Here is a 14,847-nt window from a genome sequence, read left to right as displayed (position 1 = left end):
AGTAGTACTTCTAATATCCGTATCAAATTCATTGTTGAAGAAACCTTTGTGAGACAATGAACTTTTGTTTTTATAATGTCCCACTCAGTCTATTGTATGTATATACAAAGCAATGTCATAACTTACTATTCAAATATCCTTGGTCTTTAAAAAACAGATGTAAAAAAATGCACTGAAAAACAAGATACACCTGATTAAAAACTGTTTTATGGAGCATAACAAAATGTAAACTAATGTATGTCTCAAAATAGACCAACCTCATGGTACAATTGATCTCGCCTCACTTCAATCATCTAGGAATTAAGACATCCAGACTAAAGTAGTCATTTAGTCAAAGAAGAGCAAGGCAGTTAATCAAGATAAATCATCATTGGGAAATTTTTATCTTGGGTTAAGATTAAATGGGCTAAATAAGGTTTTAAATTGAAAAAACACCAACACAATGAAATCTAGAATACCTACCTGAATTTTTCAACTTTGAAAAAAGACAAAACAAGTGAAACAAGTGGAGCGATACTGTTGGGTTGGGGAGTGGAGAAGGTACAGTATTGTTAGTACATGCTTTAATTTGAACAGAAAAACAGCACAAATATCAATGGTTTGTTTTACTTAAAAATATATTTAGATCCTAACCCTGTAATACCAGAACCACTGCCTTTTCTATCACCACTGTACTTGCTTGGCTGCAATACTAAAACTGATTTTTAAGTGACTGGAGATCTAACTATACAAATACTCAGGCCTTTGTGGACCAGATTCAGAATTTTATTTTGCTAATTTCTGCAATCAAGTGAAATACCATGGAAAGAAAATGAAGCACTGATGGTTTTATCAATATGACAACAACAGCTTCATTTACAATTGACAGAGTCATAGAATCATAGAATTCTTTGGGTTGGAAGAGACATTCAAGATCACCTAGTTCCAATAAAGGATATATTGGACTAGGTAATAAAACTATGCTGACTCAAATTATGGCTTACTGATTATTTTGAAGATGCAATATCATCTATTTATTACATTATGTTGTCCTGCCTCCATTTTTTAATCAGTATTATCAAATGAAACATATCCCTGGCAAAAGACTAGGCAACTGTCCCAGAGGGCAGAGGTAATGTTTATACACTAGAAGTTTCATTGTGAAAAAGTAAATTATTTGATAGACAAATGGATAATAGAAGTAGCAAGGATTCAAAGCCAACTCATCTCCTTTCTATCTGTCCTATCTTTCTTGCAAAATCAGGTTCCCTATTTTAGTAGTACTTTTGGCTGTGCCTGATTTTTATGGAGTACCCATAACCCACGGCACCATGTCCAGTTGAAAACCAAGCTCCATACATATTTGTCACTTCTAATTTTCTGAATGTCATGGTTTAAGCCCAGCTGGTAACTCAGAACCACACAACCACTTGCTCACTCCTCCCCCTCCCTCCACACCCCTCACTCCCGCAGGGATGGGGAGAAGAATCAAAAGAATGTAAATCTCATGGGTTGAGATAAGAACAGTCCAGTAACTAAGGTATAACACAAAACTACTATTGCTACCACCACTGATAATAATGATAAGGGAAATAACAAGGGAAAGAATATAAAACTGAAAGGGGAAAGGAAAAAAACTCAATAAATACAAGTAACGCACAATAGCACCCGTCAACCGATACCCAGCCCAACCCCGGCAGTGAACTGGGCCTTCTGGATAACTCCCCCCAGTTACAGGGCATGACGTGCTGTGGTATGGAATACCCCTTTGGCTACTTTGAGTCAGATGTCCTGTCTCTGCTTCCTCCCGGCTTCTTGTGCCTCTCCTTACTGGCAGAACATGAGAGACTGAAAAGTCCTTGACTGGGATAAGCGTTAATTACCAACAATTAAAAACATCAGTGTGTTATCAGCGTTGTTCTCAGAGTAAAGTCATAAACACAGCACTGCACCAGCTACTAAGAAGGAGAAAAACAACTGTTACAGCCAAACCTAGGACACTGAAGTATGTGTACATACACGCATGAAAACTAAGATGACTAAGATCAAAGTCTATCTATCTGTTATATTCCTTGACAAATTAAAGCAATAGTGCAGTGCTCTACAACTGTCAATTTAAATATATATGCATACTCTCAGTTTAACAGACTTCAGGCCACTTAAACCAAAACCTGCTTCTAATTTACAGCTCTGATTTATTTAAATGCTATTCCATCTATATCAATTGAATTTGTATTACACTTTCCACAAAACAGCTGCCATAACTCTTTCTCTTTGAATATGCTGTCAGAAATGACTGAATTTTTCTTAAAAATCAGATAAATCTGTTTGTACATACAAAGCCACTTTGTGGCCACCTGCTTAGCTGTTAATATTTTTTTGATTTCTGGTTGTTTATTTTAATCCTGATAGGCTAGCAGTTGATGGATGCAGTACAACTACTAATTAATTTGCTGGAGAGCAGTACAGGTTATCAAAAAGCCATAAATCAAGCTCTTACTTAGGGATACTGGAAAGTGTATTAGACCAATTTATGCAACTTTTATATGAGATACTTCAGTTCTAGTAGATATCCAGAAGATAATTTCAATTTTATTTTATATTCATTTTCAGTAGCACCATACGGTAAAAGCACCAGTAAAGCAACAATCTGGAATAACCACTTCAACAAAAGGAGGTGGCACTAGGTTAAATCTCCCTAAAAGCTACTTACTTACAACATTTTTAAAAGTACATTCTCTTCACTGTATGCAGCATATTACATGATAGGATAAATATAAATATTTATGTTATATTTATTATCCTATTAAATATAAATATTTATTATCTTATTAAATATATTTATTTATATTTAATACATAGTCTGTATATTTATACATAGAATAAGATGATGTAAGGCTACCATTTAATAGAAACCCTTTTATACAACATCACTAAGGATAGCTGTCTTCTGGGCAGTTTTACGTTCCTAGGCAGCTGCTACATGTCGTCGTAGATTTTTTAGTCAGTGTACCTGCGCAGTCATCAGCCTCTTTAGTCACAAAACTAGCCTGATGGCAAGCTATACTTTGCATTTGGGAATCAAATTCAAACCCATGAAAGGAAATTAAATATTGGATTTTTGGGTTCACATCTTCTAAACTGAATAATGATTAGGGTATTCCAGTTGACCTGGCCTCAATTCCAAATTCAGTAAAGTTATTAGATATTCAGAGATCTGTCCTTGCAAAAAATCTCGCCGCTTCAAGCTGGTGTAGTTTCAGTATTAAAAATCTTAAAACCTTTAAAACTTCAGGTTTCTGCTTTAGTTTTCATTTGATTTCGCAGCATGGTCAAAATGAGACACTCTTGTAAATCAGAGAATAATAACTAGTGTTACTCTGTAACTACATAACCATGAAGAGAAACGCAAATACAATACCCTACTTTTACTTTAGCTATTTACCTATTTGTCTATCTTTATCTGTAGATCACCCAAGATTAATTCATTCATTCTGAGCCAAATACTTTTTCTAAGTAAATTTTCAGTCACAGAGTGAATTCATCGTTTTTTCTCATTTTTTGCGTTACTGCACACAAAGGCACTAAAAGCTTAAAAACCCACAAAAAATTAGCAAAGCATTCCTTACAGGCACTTGAGATAATATTCCCACAAAATCCATGACTTCTGTATTCCAGCAGTTTCCAGCTCCAGTTTGACTGAGTTAAAGTCAGTAAATATTTAGTCACATTTACAAGACTGATTTTCCAACAAACTGAAATCTCCCCCAGATTCTGTCTGCAAATTGCTAAGTGATGAGTAAGTGTCATTTATAAGTAATAAATATGTATATATTTTAGAAATGAGTATACAATGTGTGCAAGTGAATTTGTTCAGCAATGCTGAACACGCTTTCAGTCTGCTAGAAGGTTCATGGCTCTCAACTGGGCGTCATCACCAGCTCCTCTTCAACATATCATTACACACGCTATGAACTTTCAGTGAGAAAGCTGGCAAACAACTAACATTAATATGGTCTCTCACATAGTTTGGGTGTCAGTTTCTGAACACTTTGAGCTAATACTCTTTAGAAACACATCTGATCAAGTTCCCACTGAATATCTTACACTGATTTCTCTAACTAGAATTCCCCACCACCTGATTTATATGCAATGAAATAATATATAAATGCCAATACCATAAAACCACTATCTTACTCCATACAATTATATAAAAAATAGAGTATATTTACTGTATCCTAGGCCATCTATTTATTCCTTCATGAAATGTCAGGCTTAACTATTTTATATCTACCAGCAAAGGAAATGTGCAGCAGCAAGTCACTTGTACCATAAATTCAAAAAAAGCACAACTCCATCAAACGTACCTCCACAAGCCTGCTGGTATGTTCTCGAAATATAGCAGCATATTCCTTTATTTCTTTCTCTCTTCCATTTTTAGCAGCTTCAATGAGAACTAAAAGTGGAACAGTGGTATCCAAGAAGGAGTCTGAGATATGATCTATAATGGCTTTACGGAGCTGCAAAAGAAACCATTACATTAGTATCTGCTCAGTGGACTATTTATTAAAGCCTACTGTACTTACTGTCTATTAGTATCTTACAACATAAACCTGTACAAACTGTATTCCTGTATTATTTGCAGGATTATGTGTCTGAAACCTACTGCAGTTGCAATTTATCTATTACACAGACAACTATTTAATTTTAGGAACAATTTTAATATCCCACTACCTAAATATGCATGTTTGTACATGTGAGTGTATGTGTGTGTGAGCACAGATATGTAGAACACTTCAAACATGTAGTACTTCTGTTGAAATCAAGGGAGCCAAACAAATATTCATTACCTTGATGAGCAGCATGATTCCACATATGAAAAATTACTGTTAGATCAAACCTAATGTCTCCTAGGTACTCCTTCTTGATGTTCAGATGCCAAGGGAGACAGCTGTTTCATTTTATAAAGAAAATATTAATTATGTTTTATACTCAGAAAACAGTCTACATCACGTTTTCGTAGTTATAAAATTACCCAAATATTTTCAACATTGTTGGAAAACCAAACAATACAGTTTGATTAACAAAATGCTAGTCTTCATGGTAATTATACCAATAAGGTTACTGATTATGCCACCTGAACATAGAGTAATAGAGCAAGAACTATGAATGTGTCCGAAGTTCAATTTTCTCAATTTAATTGTTCTTGAACTTTTAAAGTTATTGAAGAACAAATTACATCTCTGAGATTAGGTTTCATGCAAAGTTACAACTGATCACTGGGACATTACGTCACCTAATTCCATGTTATAAACCCACATATGGCAATCATTCATTTTAATCACAGAACACTACAAGAAATGTACCAATTGTAACAATACATGCAATGAAACTAAATTATCAAGTTTCAACTTGAATTTCCTACTGCAAAAAAATTTTTACAATATATAGAAAAGATACGTATTGGAACAGAAAAGAACACAAAAGGCTTTTTTTTTTTTTTTTAAGCTCTTAAATGCTGACAGGATTGTTGCCAAAGGAGGTGTTTCTACTTGGTATTTTGCTTCAATATGTTTACGTGAAAACTCAGCAGAAGTAAAAACTCACACAGCTGGAAAAATGCAAGAAACCACGATCTTTTTCATGCTGTTGTCCTTGTAGGTAGTGCAGTGAATATGTACAACAGAAATAATAGTAGATAAGTCATTTGATTATCAAGACAAGATTTGGATAAGAATTCCTCCACTAGATTTTGGGTAAACTCACCTTCTAAAGCCAGTTCTCATTGACTCACCAGGCACATAGGACAGACAACTCTTCAAAAAACGCAAGTAAGCTTATGTTTGGAATGTTTATCTATCTTCTGACTTACTGTAACTTACCACATTAGGATACACTATCTGGATATGTTCTCAAAAGTAATTTTCACAGGCAGAGACTATAGGTTTCCAATAAAAAAAAAATAGGTTTTTAGTGTCATGTTCACATTCCCAGCTTTAATGTGTGGAATCACAGTTTAAAAATTAAGACTTCAATTTACAATAATCAGCAACAGAAGTCTGTTAAATCATATTCATGGCCAGTGATCCATTACATCAAGAGAAATATTTTTGTGCTCTGCATAGCCCAGGTTGTAGGACTTTTGCAGCCTTCATTGATTATTTGAGAACCAGTGACTACAATAACCTTAGTCACATTTGTGGCGAGCTTGAGGCATCCGATCTTCAAAGCAGCAGCCTAATTTAATGTCGCATCACATATTTCTTTGCTGCAGCTTTTTACTGGTTTACTTGGTTTAATTAACCTTTCACATATAAACTGTCATTACTGTTTTGTTCTAAAAAATACTCTATCCTGCAATTAAAAGGTGAAAAGCATCTTCTTCAAAAACAAGATAATGCTGAATTCAAACATGTTTGAAATTATGTTCCCGTTTCAGCTATGCATAGTAATACATGAGGCTGAGATTTTCAAAGGATGGCTTGCACAACATTAAAGAATGAAGAAATACAATGTAGAACAAAGAAAGGAAAAAGCCAAAGAAAAAGGAGTATCTGAAGCAGTATCTATTTCTCTTCATCCTAATTAAAACAATAATTTTTCACTACTTGGTAAGCCTGTTTCTGACTCTGGCTACCTCTACAGCAAAATGCTAAAAGCTGAGTAGCCATACCAGGAGACACATAAAGTGACAAAGAATAGCACCAGTGGTGTTAGCAGGCAATACTAGGGAAGTTACTGTGCTATAATTATTTTTTTTCTCATACCTCTATGTAAAAGAGACACCATCAGAAGAGGGAAGATAGAGGGAGAACGATATTTGACAGACGAATTTTTAAGTTGCAAGGTCTTATTCTTACCCTTTGAGCAGATTGTTTAAGAATTGGAAGCATGGGGCTTTTTTCTTTTGATATTGAAGTGCATTGAAAAAAAACATAGAAATATACTGTTTATAAAACATGGGGCATAAGGTTGTCCAAAAAAAGTGGAGGGGAGAGAGGAAAATCCCAGAAGCTGTTTACAATACTATTAAATATCCATATCCTGATGAGTACAGAAAACAGTGTTTGCCTCTATTTGCCTATTGCTTCACAAGAATACATTGGCAAAAGCCCTGGAAAAACTAAAGATTAGCTTTATTGACAGCTCTCTCTTTGCTGTTTCAAAGGAATGCCAGGAAGGCAATCTTCTTTATGTTGAGAAAAAGCTATCCATGGTGAAAAAGCAATACAGAAATGTAAGAATATCATCAGGAATAACACGTCTATAAAAAAAAAGAACAACAACCAATCAAAACTCTGGAGCAACAATAGGAGGAACATCTGTGCAGTCTATTCATGGTATGCTGAAAAACAACTGGGAGGAAACAACTGAGTATGGTAATTTCTCAGAAGTAGAAATTGGACTGAATAGGCAATTTCTTCCTAAATATTCATACAGCTCTATTAGGCAGGGAAGCAGTGATCTAGGTAAAACTGCACATACAGAAATGACATACTACATCTCTGGCACAATACCAGTAAAAATCAAAACAAAACAGGATAGTTAAAAATCCCCACAAGTGCTAGCCAAGTTCCTGAAGTGAATACAAATAACTTCATTTGAAAAGACAGAGATTTTTAAAACTTCCAGAATACACTGTTCTTGAGATATTTACTTTTGCCATTGAATCTTGCCAGATACAAGAAGCCTTCCTTCGCTTTACTTAGTGTGGTGTATAAAGACATTCCATAGGGGCCCATAGCATAACCTATTGTCAGCTGGTGACTGCATCAGCACTTATATGACAGTTCTGTTTATTGTACACAACACTGAAGAGATTTCAAAAATACACCTTCATTTGGTTTCATCTTCAACCCCAGCTTTGCAGAGGTATCCCAGTAATTGACTGAAATCTAAATACATTGAGCACATCTTAGCCCCAAGTCTAGTATGAGTGTCTTAACATGAGACAAGCTGTGGTGCTCCATACCATTAAAAAAAAACTAAGTATAATGAAAGCTGTAAGTGTAGACCAAATAACAATGTTCATGTTTCTAGAAAATGTGCTAAGAGGCAGAATAATGAATGTTGTAAGTGAAAGCAAGTAAGACTACTGCAATACCTGCAGGCACAGAATTTGCAATTTCATGTTTCCCAGATCAGGAATTAGACATGCAATAAACACTCCTTCTAAAACAATTCTTATGCAATTCACATGTATGAATACAGAACAGGATGAAGTAGACTACTCTGGTTAGAGAAGACTACTGGTTCTAGATTGACTGTAAATTGGGAATGATTACATTCAGCCTCGGTGTTTTATAATAGTTTCTAGAAACACACAAATTGAATTATTTAATAGATTTTTAAAAACTGTAATAGAGTCAGTGAACTGTTACAAGGTTGAGTTTAAGTAATGGACGTGAAGGTAGGACAGAAGGGAAATAAATGTTCCTAGACACACTGAGCTTGTGATCTAAGATGCTGGATATCTGATCTGAACATATTTTTGAAATTAGATAGCTAGTTAGTTGTAGACACTATATTTATATTATATTCATACCATCTTTCAAGGCTGGCTGTGGCTGATTACTGTGGGACATGAAGGCAGTTACTCATCACCTTGTAGCACAGGTCGGCTTCTAGGACCATTCACAAAGTTGGGAGTGATATTCTTCCATCAGGGAGCTGACAAATAGCCACAGCTAGAGACAGCATGAAAGCAGTGTGTGCTCATGTTTTGTGCAGCCATAAATTTTCATGTAAGTTGTTTGGGGCGGCCTTGCTGAAAGAACTGCTGGCTTTCTAGGTCTTTTTTCTGAAGTGGCACATTTTATACTTTCAACATGATTTACAATTTTTCTCAAACATGTTCCTTGAAGAGGATTTAAACACAGCTAATGTCTGCAGTACACTGAAGTTGTAGATTTTGGTGCATGTCTTACATTCGTTTTAGGATACTGGGATGAAAAATGGGTGTGTGGACTGTGGACCAGGTATTCTGTGATTCTGTGATTCCAAGGACCCTTTTTTTGCTGTATGAGTTCTTACAACTGTATAGAACTAGACACAGTGACTCAGTGATCCTTTCAAGGTATCTGTTCCCACAACCAATAATAATTATTCAATCTTATTTAAAATAAAATTTCTCTTGATGTCCAAGTACATTACCAGTATATTTCTAAAGCAAATAAATATTTAGACATGTACACATGAAGAGCTTTGTTTATGTACATACATATAATTCAGCTGGTATCATTTGCTAGGGTTATTCCCTTTACTTTTGAAAATTTGCATGCATATGTTCTGTGGAATAGTGCAACTATCTTCAGTATTTTCTTAACATAGAAGAAATCTTTATTTTCAAAGTGCAGTACTACAAAAGCTGAAAGAAGAAATTTGGAAAAGCATCCTTCAAGTCTCCTTTTCTACCTTTTCAGTTCCCCAGGTTGCTTACCTGTCTGCGGAGGTCTCTTGTCTTCTTGCACATACTATCTATTGCAACATTCAAGGCATTGCTTCTCTCTTTCTTGTCTGTCTATAATAAATACAATAGAAAACACAACAGTTATTTGTGATCTCTTAGCATGTTCTTCGTGCCCTCAGTTCATCACAGCATTTCTTAAATTATATATGCTTAAGGAATTTTTTTTAATTTTAATACATTTCAGGAACCAGTACCACAATATCCACAGAATGCCAATTTGTAATGATAAGTATAATCTGCTGAATCAAAACATGCTTTACTAGCAGTATACCCAAATGAAATGAAACACTTTTTTTTTTTTTTCTGAATTGCTGTAATACTCTGTTTATAGTGTAGGGTTACTTACGGAACAGCATTAATGTAATAATTATGGTATTGGCAATATCATGTAAGAGGGTGGTGAGACATTGGAACAGGTTGCTTAAAGAAGCTGTTGATGCCTCATCCCTGGCAGTGTTCAAGGGCACGCTGGACAGGACCTTGGGTGACACGGTCTAGTGCAAGGTGTCCCTGCTCAAGCCAGCAGGGTTGGAACTAAATAAGCTTTAAGACTATTTCCAACTATAACCATTATATGATTCTATTATTTATGCCAATCCATTATCACCAAATTCATATGAAAAATCGTATTATGTTTCTATACGCCATTTATAAATTCAGATGCCCACAATGCAGTTTGGTACTGCTTTAGTCTACAGCATATATTATTTTACCTCTGTAAAACAAAACAAGTGAATTTCAAAATGTTGCAATGCAAACATTCATTGTCAATGAAAACAGTCAATCTCTTCGTTTAACAGCACATTCATTCTCAGCATCAATAGAAGACTGAGCTCTGGAGATTTTTGAGAGTTCTTCAGAGAATCAGTTGTATACTTCCAAACAATCTTGGCCTTTTTTTTTTTTCTTCTGCCTATCAGCAAAGTGGTTATATCATTACTAGCTATCTGAGAAGTGTAATTAACACTTTTACTGTACTGCTAACCTTTCTTCTATACAATATTACCATAGTATTTCTGTGTCTACTAGCTGTTTTGAATAATCTTTTTTTCACACCTGCACAGAAACTATATGAAAATACAAAATGTCTGATGAACTTTATTTCTCTAAAGCAGTCATTCATTACTCACTAGTTTGGACTGCCCTGGTCCAAAAGAAAGAAACCAGAAACAGTGAAAGTATCTTTGCATGACGTTTTAAGTCGGTACACATCTCCAGGGAGAGGACCAGATTTTCAGAAATGTTGAATAATTATGTATACTGGTTATAGTATTTGGGCTTCAGTTATAGTACACTAGGGAGTCTATTATTATGAACATGACTCTCGTTTTATTAATCATGCTAAAATAAATACTAGTGAAAACAAAAGTAATAATGTGTTGGTAGGCACCTAGGCGTATAACTTTGTTATGTACAGTATATCATACTTCAGAGTTATTTCCTTACTAAAAAAAAGCAATAATCTTTGAACAGAACTATATCCTTAATAGTAAAGCAAAGACTAGACAAGATCAGGAAAGAACTTTTTACATTAAAAGTGAATGCATCATGTGATAAATGCCTTGAAATGTTTAGTACATATTTAACTTAAAGGAAAAATTGCTTCAAAAGATAAAGCTTATATATTCAGAGTGACTTAGAAATTTTCCTATTACTTTACTTTTCTGAAATTGCTCACTGTCTTTGCAGGGAACAGCTGGTCAAACACAGGTCTTGGAGAGAGGTCTGAACTTCACCTTGAAACCATCAAGGAATCCCTGAAGGCACATGCTGACTTTTTATTTCATAGTAATGGGACCATTTTTCATATCAATGCTTGTATAGGAACTGAAGTAAATAATGACTCTTCTACTATAGTTTCCAAGCTATTGTCAGCCTTCACAACAAATCAACCCCTTCTAAACTGTGAGGTAAACAGGATCAGTAAAAGCATTCTGGATACAACTCATCTTATGCATATGCATTTTCAGATGACAAAAATGCAGTTCCACATTGGCACATCCTTTAACAGCTTTATAGTTAGAGCTTATCTTTCTAAGACGACAAAATCAATGTAAAATATTGGGATTTCTCTTAAGTTGTCTAGTAAGCTGTAACTTCAAAGATGGCAACTAATGATATAACTTGCTTTATGCAAACCTAAATCTTTGAGGCAGCTAATATGAAATAACCTCACTGAGAGACGTTAAAAATATTGAGCAGTGAACAAGGAAAAAATACTTCATTTGCAAACTCAATGTATTTGTCAATAGACAATGTCTAGAAAGCAAAACTAATAATAATTGAACTTATTCTTCACCTTGTGTTTTTCCCAAGAACTAAATACACTGTAAAATGCAACTTCGGACTATAGAATGTGAACAGGCTCAGAACGTGGGTAACCTCAAAACTGCAAAGTCTCATTCTTCCTTAGATATTTAAACATCAAAAGAACACATTACTGTTTGGATCAACCCTTCTTACAAAGATTTAAATATTTCAAAATTGTGTGCAGTCTGTTAATGTCAGGGGAACACCTGATGACAAAGTCTACTCTAAATACATCTAAATACGAATGGCCTCGTGCCATTTTGTCCATCTTCTGTAAGGTATTGTCCATTGGGCCCAAGCACATTTGAATGCTGAATTACTCCTTTAAGTTACGTTTATACTCCTCTGCAGACTTCCATCTCAGATATACAACAGTAAGAGTTCAAGATCTACACTATGATTACACTTTTATAGCTGAAAATTCTGTATTTAATACTTTTAAAAGATCTATTAAAATAATGGCATAGTGAAAGTAAACATGATCTGAACATCTCTATGCAATATTCCACTTTCCAGTAATGCAGATAACACCTGTGTTTGCAATACTCTGCATCTGCTTGTCAATTAACAATCTTCTCATGACTGCTGTACTTAAAAACAAGCAAGTCTATCCTGAAGTAGTTCATTCTTGTATAGGGTGACTGAGTTCAGAAAAGGGCTATGAAAATTATGCACATTTTTCTAGGCTCTGGATTTCAAAAATCATGCAGTTGAGCTCACTCCTTTCAGTTTTTCTGCACTCAGATACAGTTTTATTCTGTAAAATATATATAATAACAGCTATATGGCTCCCTTGTGAAGATATTATAAGAAATATCCAGCTCCTATTTCAATGCACTTTTAACATGTGGAAAATTTTACAAGCACTGTCGTATTATTATTAATATTCCACTAAGTGAAAACAAGTATTTTTAATTAACACTGCATAGCCTGAAGACAAATGCTGAGTATTGCCAATAATACACACCTATCTATTTCACACGCTGGCATGTAGCGTTAGTTGCATGACTCAAAAACTGCATGTGCAGAAAATCTTTTCTGACAGATTTTCATTCAAAACAGTACATATCTAAGGGCAGATTCTCTGTTGAAACAAATCACCATATCTACATTATTTTTAATGGAGTTCTTTTGCACCAGCAGGGGACCATGACATCCTTCCGCACTCCAAGGTGTCTAGATGCAAAATATGTTTTTATTAGCCACACAATGTAAGGACTTGAAAACATGTCTGCAATGGAGTCTTTTGTGGGCTCATGCCAACAGTTAACAGTATTAACAAAGACAACAGTAATTCAACAACCTTCACACTTCACTGACTTGAAGAGGTAGCTTAAACAAAGGTATATCATTATTCTGATAAGGTTGTGAATTTCACTTTGTTTATGCTACTGAAGTGCTACAAACATTTACCCAACAGTTGCACTAGTGTCTCCCATGTGAAACTGATCAGTAAATTATTTGGGGCAGAACTACCTAAGTGATCATCTAAACTCTTCAAGTACTGAGGCTAATAGATATGGACTGAATTTATGAAAAAGGATATAAAAAAGGATATATAAAGAACACAATAAGTCATAGGTATGAAAACAGTAAATACAATAAGCATTCACTGTGTGAGTCAAAGAATACCCCCCCTTCAGCCATAATCAACAGTTCAGTTACAACACAGAAATGGTCACATTAGCAGTACTAAAATAAACAAGACATGTCCAAGTGAAATGGAGACATTTTATCTGAGTATGTACTGGTGATAATGTATTAACAAGGATTTCCTTAAATCTTGCAAGGCCACACTCCTTGTCCCCTTTTAGTCATCAGAGAAAGTAACCCCCTGAAGGTTCTGAGCCTCTACTTGCTAGGTTGAGAGACACCTAGGTTGGTAGGTCGGAGTTTTGGCTTCTGATTTGTCCCCAGAAATACTCATTTCATATTAAAAAAACCCTACATTCATAAAGCGCCCTGGATATTTTGGACATATCCACCTGAAATAGGTACCAAGATTTCAATACAAAGTAATTGTTTTTCAAAAGTACCTATACATGTTCAAAAACATGTCCATAGACTCTAATTTTTCAATGCTGTGGTATATAAGGGAGCAATATTAATTTATCACATTCATGGTGAGATCAGATATCTTCTGAATTCTGTATTCCAGAACAGCAGGAATCTTGGCTATAAACCTAACCTATTTTACTTTAGTCCTAAAGGATTCCTTCAAGTATTTTTATGGCAACAACACAGTGAGGACACTCTATAGCCATGCCATTAAGCAGGGCCTCAAGATACAACTGCTGAATTAAGATCTAGATTGCAAACAGGAGAAGTGGTCAGGATGTATCTGGGTCCCATACACAGGAATAATGATTTTGAAGAAGTGAATAAAAAACCTGGAGCTTCAACCTCACTCTGAATTTTTAATAACTGTCCTCCTCAGCCAAGTTGTCTGTAAAGGAATAAATATATGCAGGAACTGGTCAGTGTAAGGTTAGAAACAGAATGCATCAATATAAGCTGAGTTAGATCATACACGTCTCTGTATGCCATTGACTACAGAAACTGCACAGCAGTAAACAATTTATGTTGTAAGGCCCCCTGACTTTTTTTCCTTAGACATCACTATAAAGAATTATTTGTAAACATGTGTCCTGGGTTTGGCAGTAGCAGTCATTTTTCTCTTTCTTGGTAGCTGGTGCAGTGCTGTGTTTTGACTTTCAGTCTGGGAACAGAGCTGGTAACAATGATGTTTTGGTTCGGCCAAGGACTTTGTGAGCCTCACACTCCGCCAGGGAGGAGGGGAAGCTGGGAGGAAGCAGAGACAGGACACCTGACCCAAACTGACCAAAGAGGTATTCCACACCACAGCACGTCATGCCCAGGATACTGAGAGGGACCCAGAAGGGCTAGGTGGACGGCAGGGTTGGAGGAGGTATTGGTCGGTGCTTGGTTGGGCTGGGGGGGCAAGTTATTGGTCGGCTGGTGCTGAGGTGTTGTATTCTCTTCCCTTGTTATTTCCTTTATCATTATTATCCTTGGTGGTAGCAGTAGTGATTTGTGTTATACCTTAGTTACTAAACTGTTCTTATCTC

At 35.4% G+C, this 14,847-nt stretch overlaps 1 protein-coding gene across 4 annotated transcripts in view; it reads right to left on the bottom strand.

The window, feature by feature from the left end:
* The window catches only part of CTNNA3 (catenin alpha 3), a 739,429-nt gene that overhangs the window by 422,753 nt on the left and 301,829 nt on the right, over positions 1-14,847 (bottom strand). For all 4 annotated transcript variants that reach the window (XM_061373990.1, XM_061373992.1, XM_061373991.1 and 1 more), the window contains exons 8-9: positions 9,419-9,499; positions 4,347-4,499 (exon numbers count right to left, since the gene is read on the bottom strand). In XM_061373990.1, the coding sequence (XP_061229974.1) occupies positions 4,347-4,499; positions 9,419-9,499 (234 nt within the window). The remainder of the gene's footprint in view (positions 1-4,346; positions 4,500-9,418; positions 9,500-14,847) is intronic.

This window comes from Neopsephotus bourkii, unplaced genomic scaffold (genome assembly GCF_033783945.1).
Source record: "Neopsephotus bourkii isolate Nb327-2 ecotype Australia unplaced genomic scaffold, CSIRO-AGI_Nbou_v1 NB_1634, whole genome shotgun sequence".
Lineage (NCBI taxonomy): Eukaryota > Metazoa > Chordata > Aves > Psittaciformes > Psittacidae > Neopsephotus > Neopsephotus bourkii.
The sequence above is the reverse complement of the archived record's forward strand: the minus strand, read 5'-3'. Positions and strand labels throughout refer to the sequence as shown.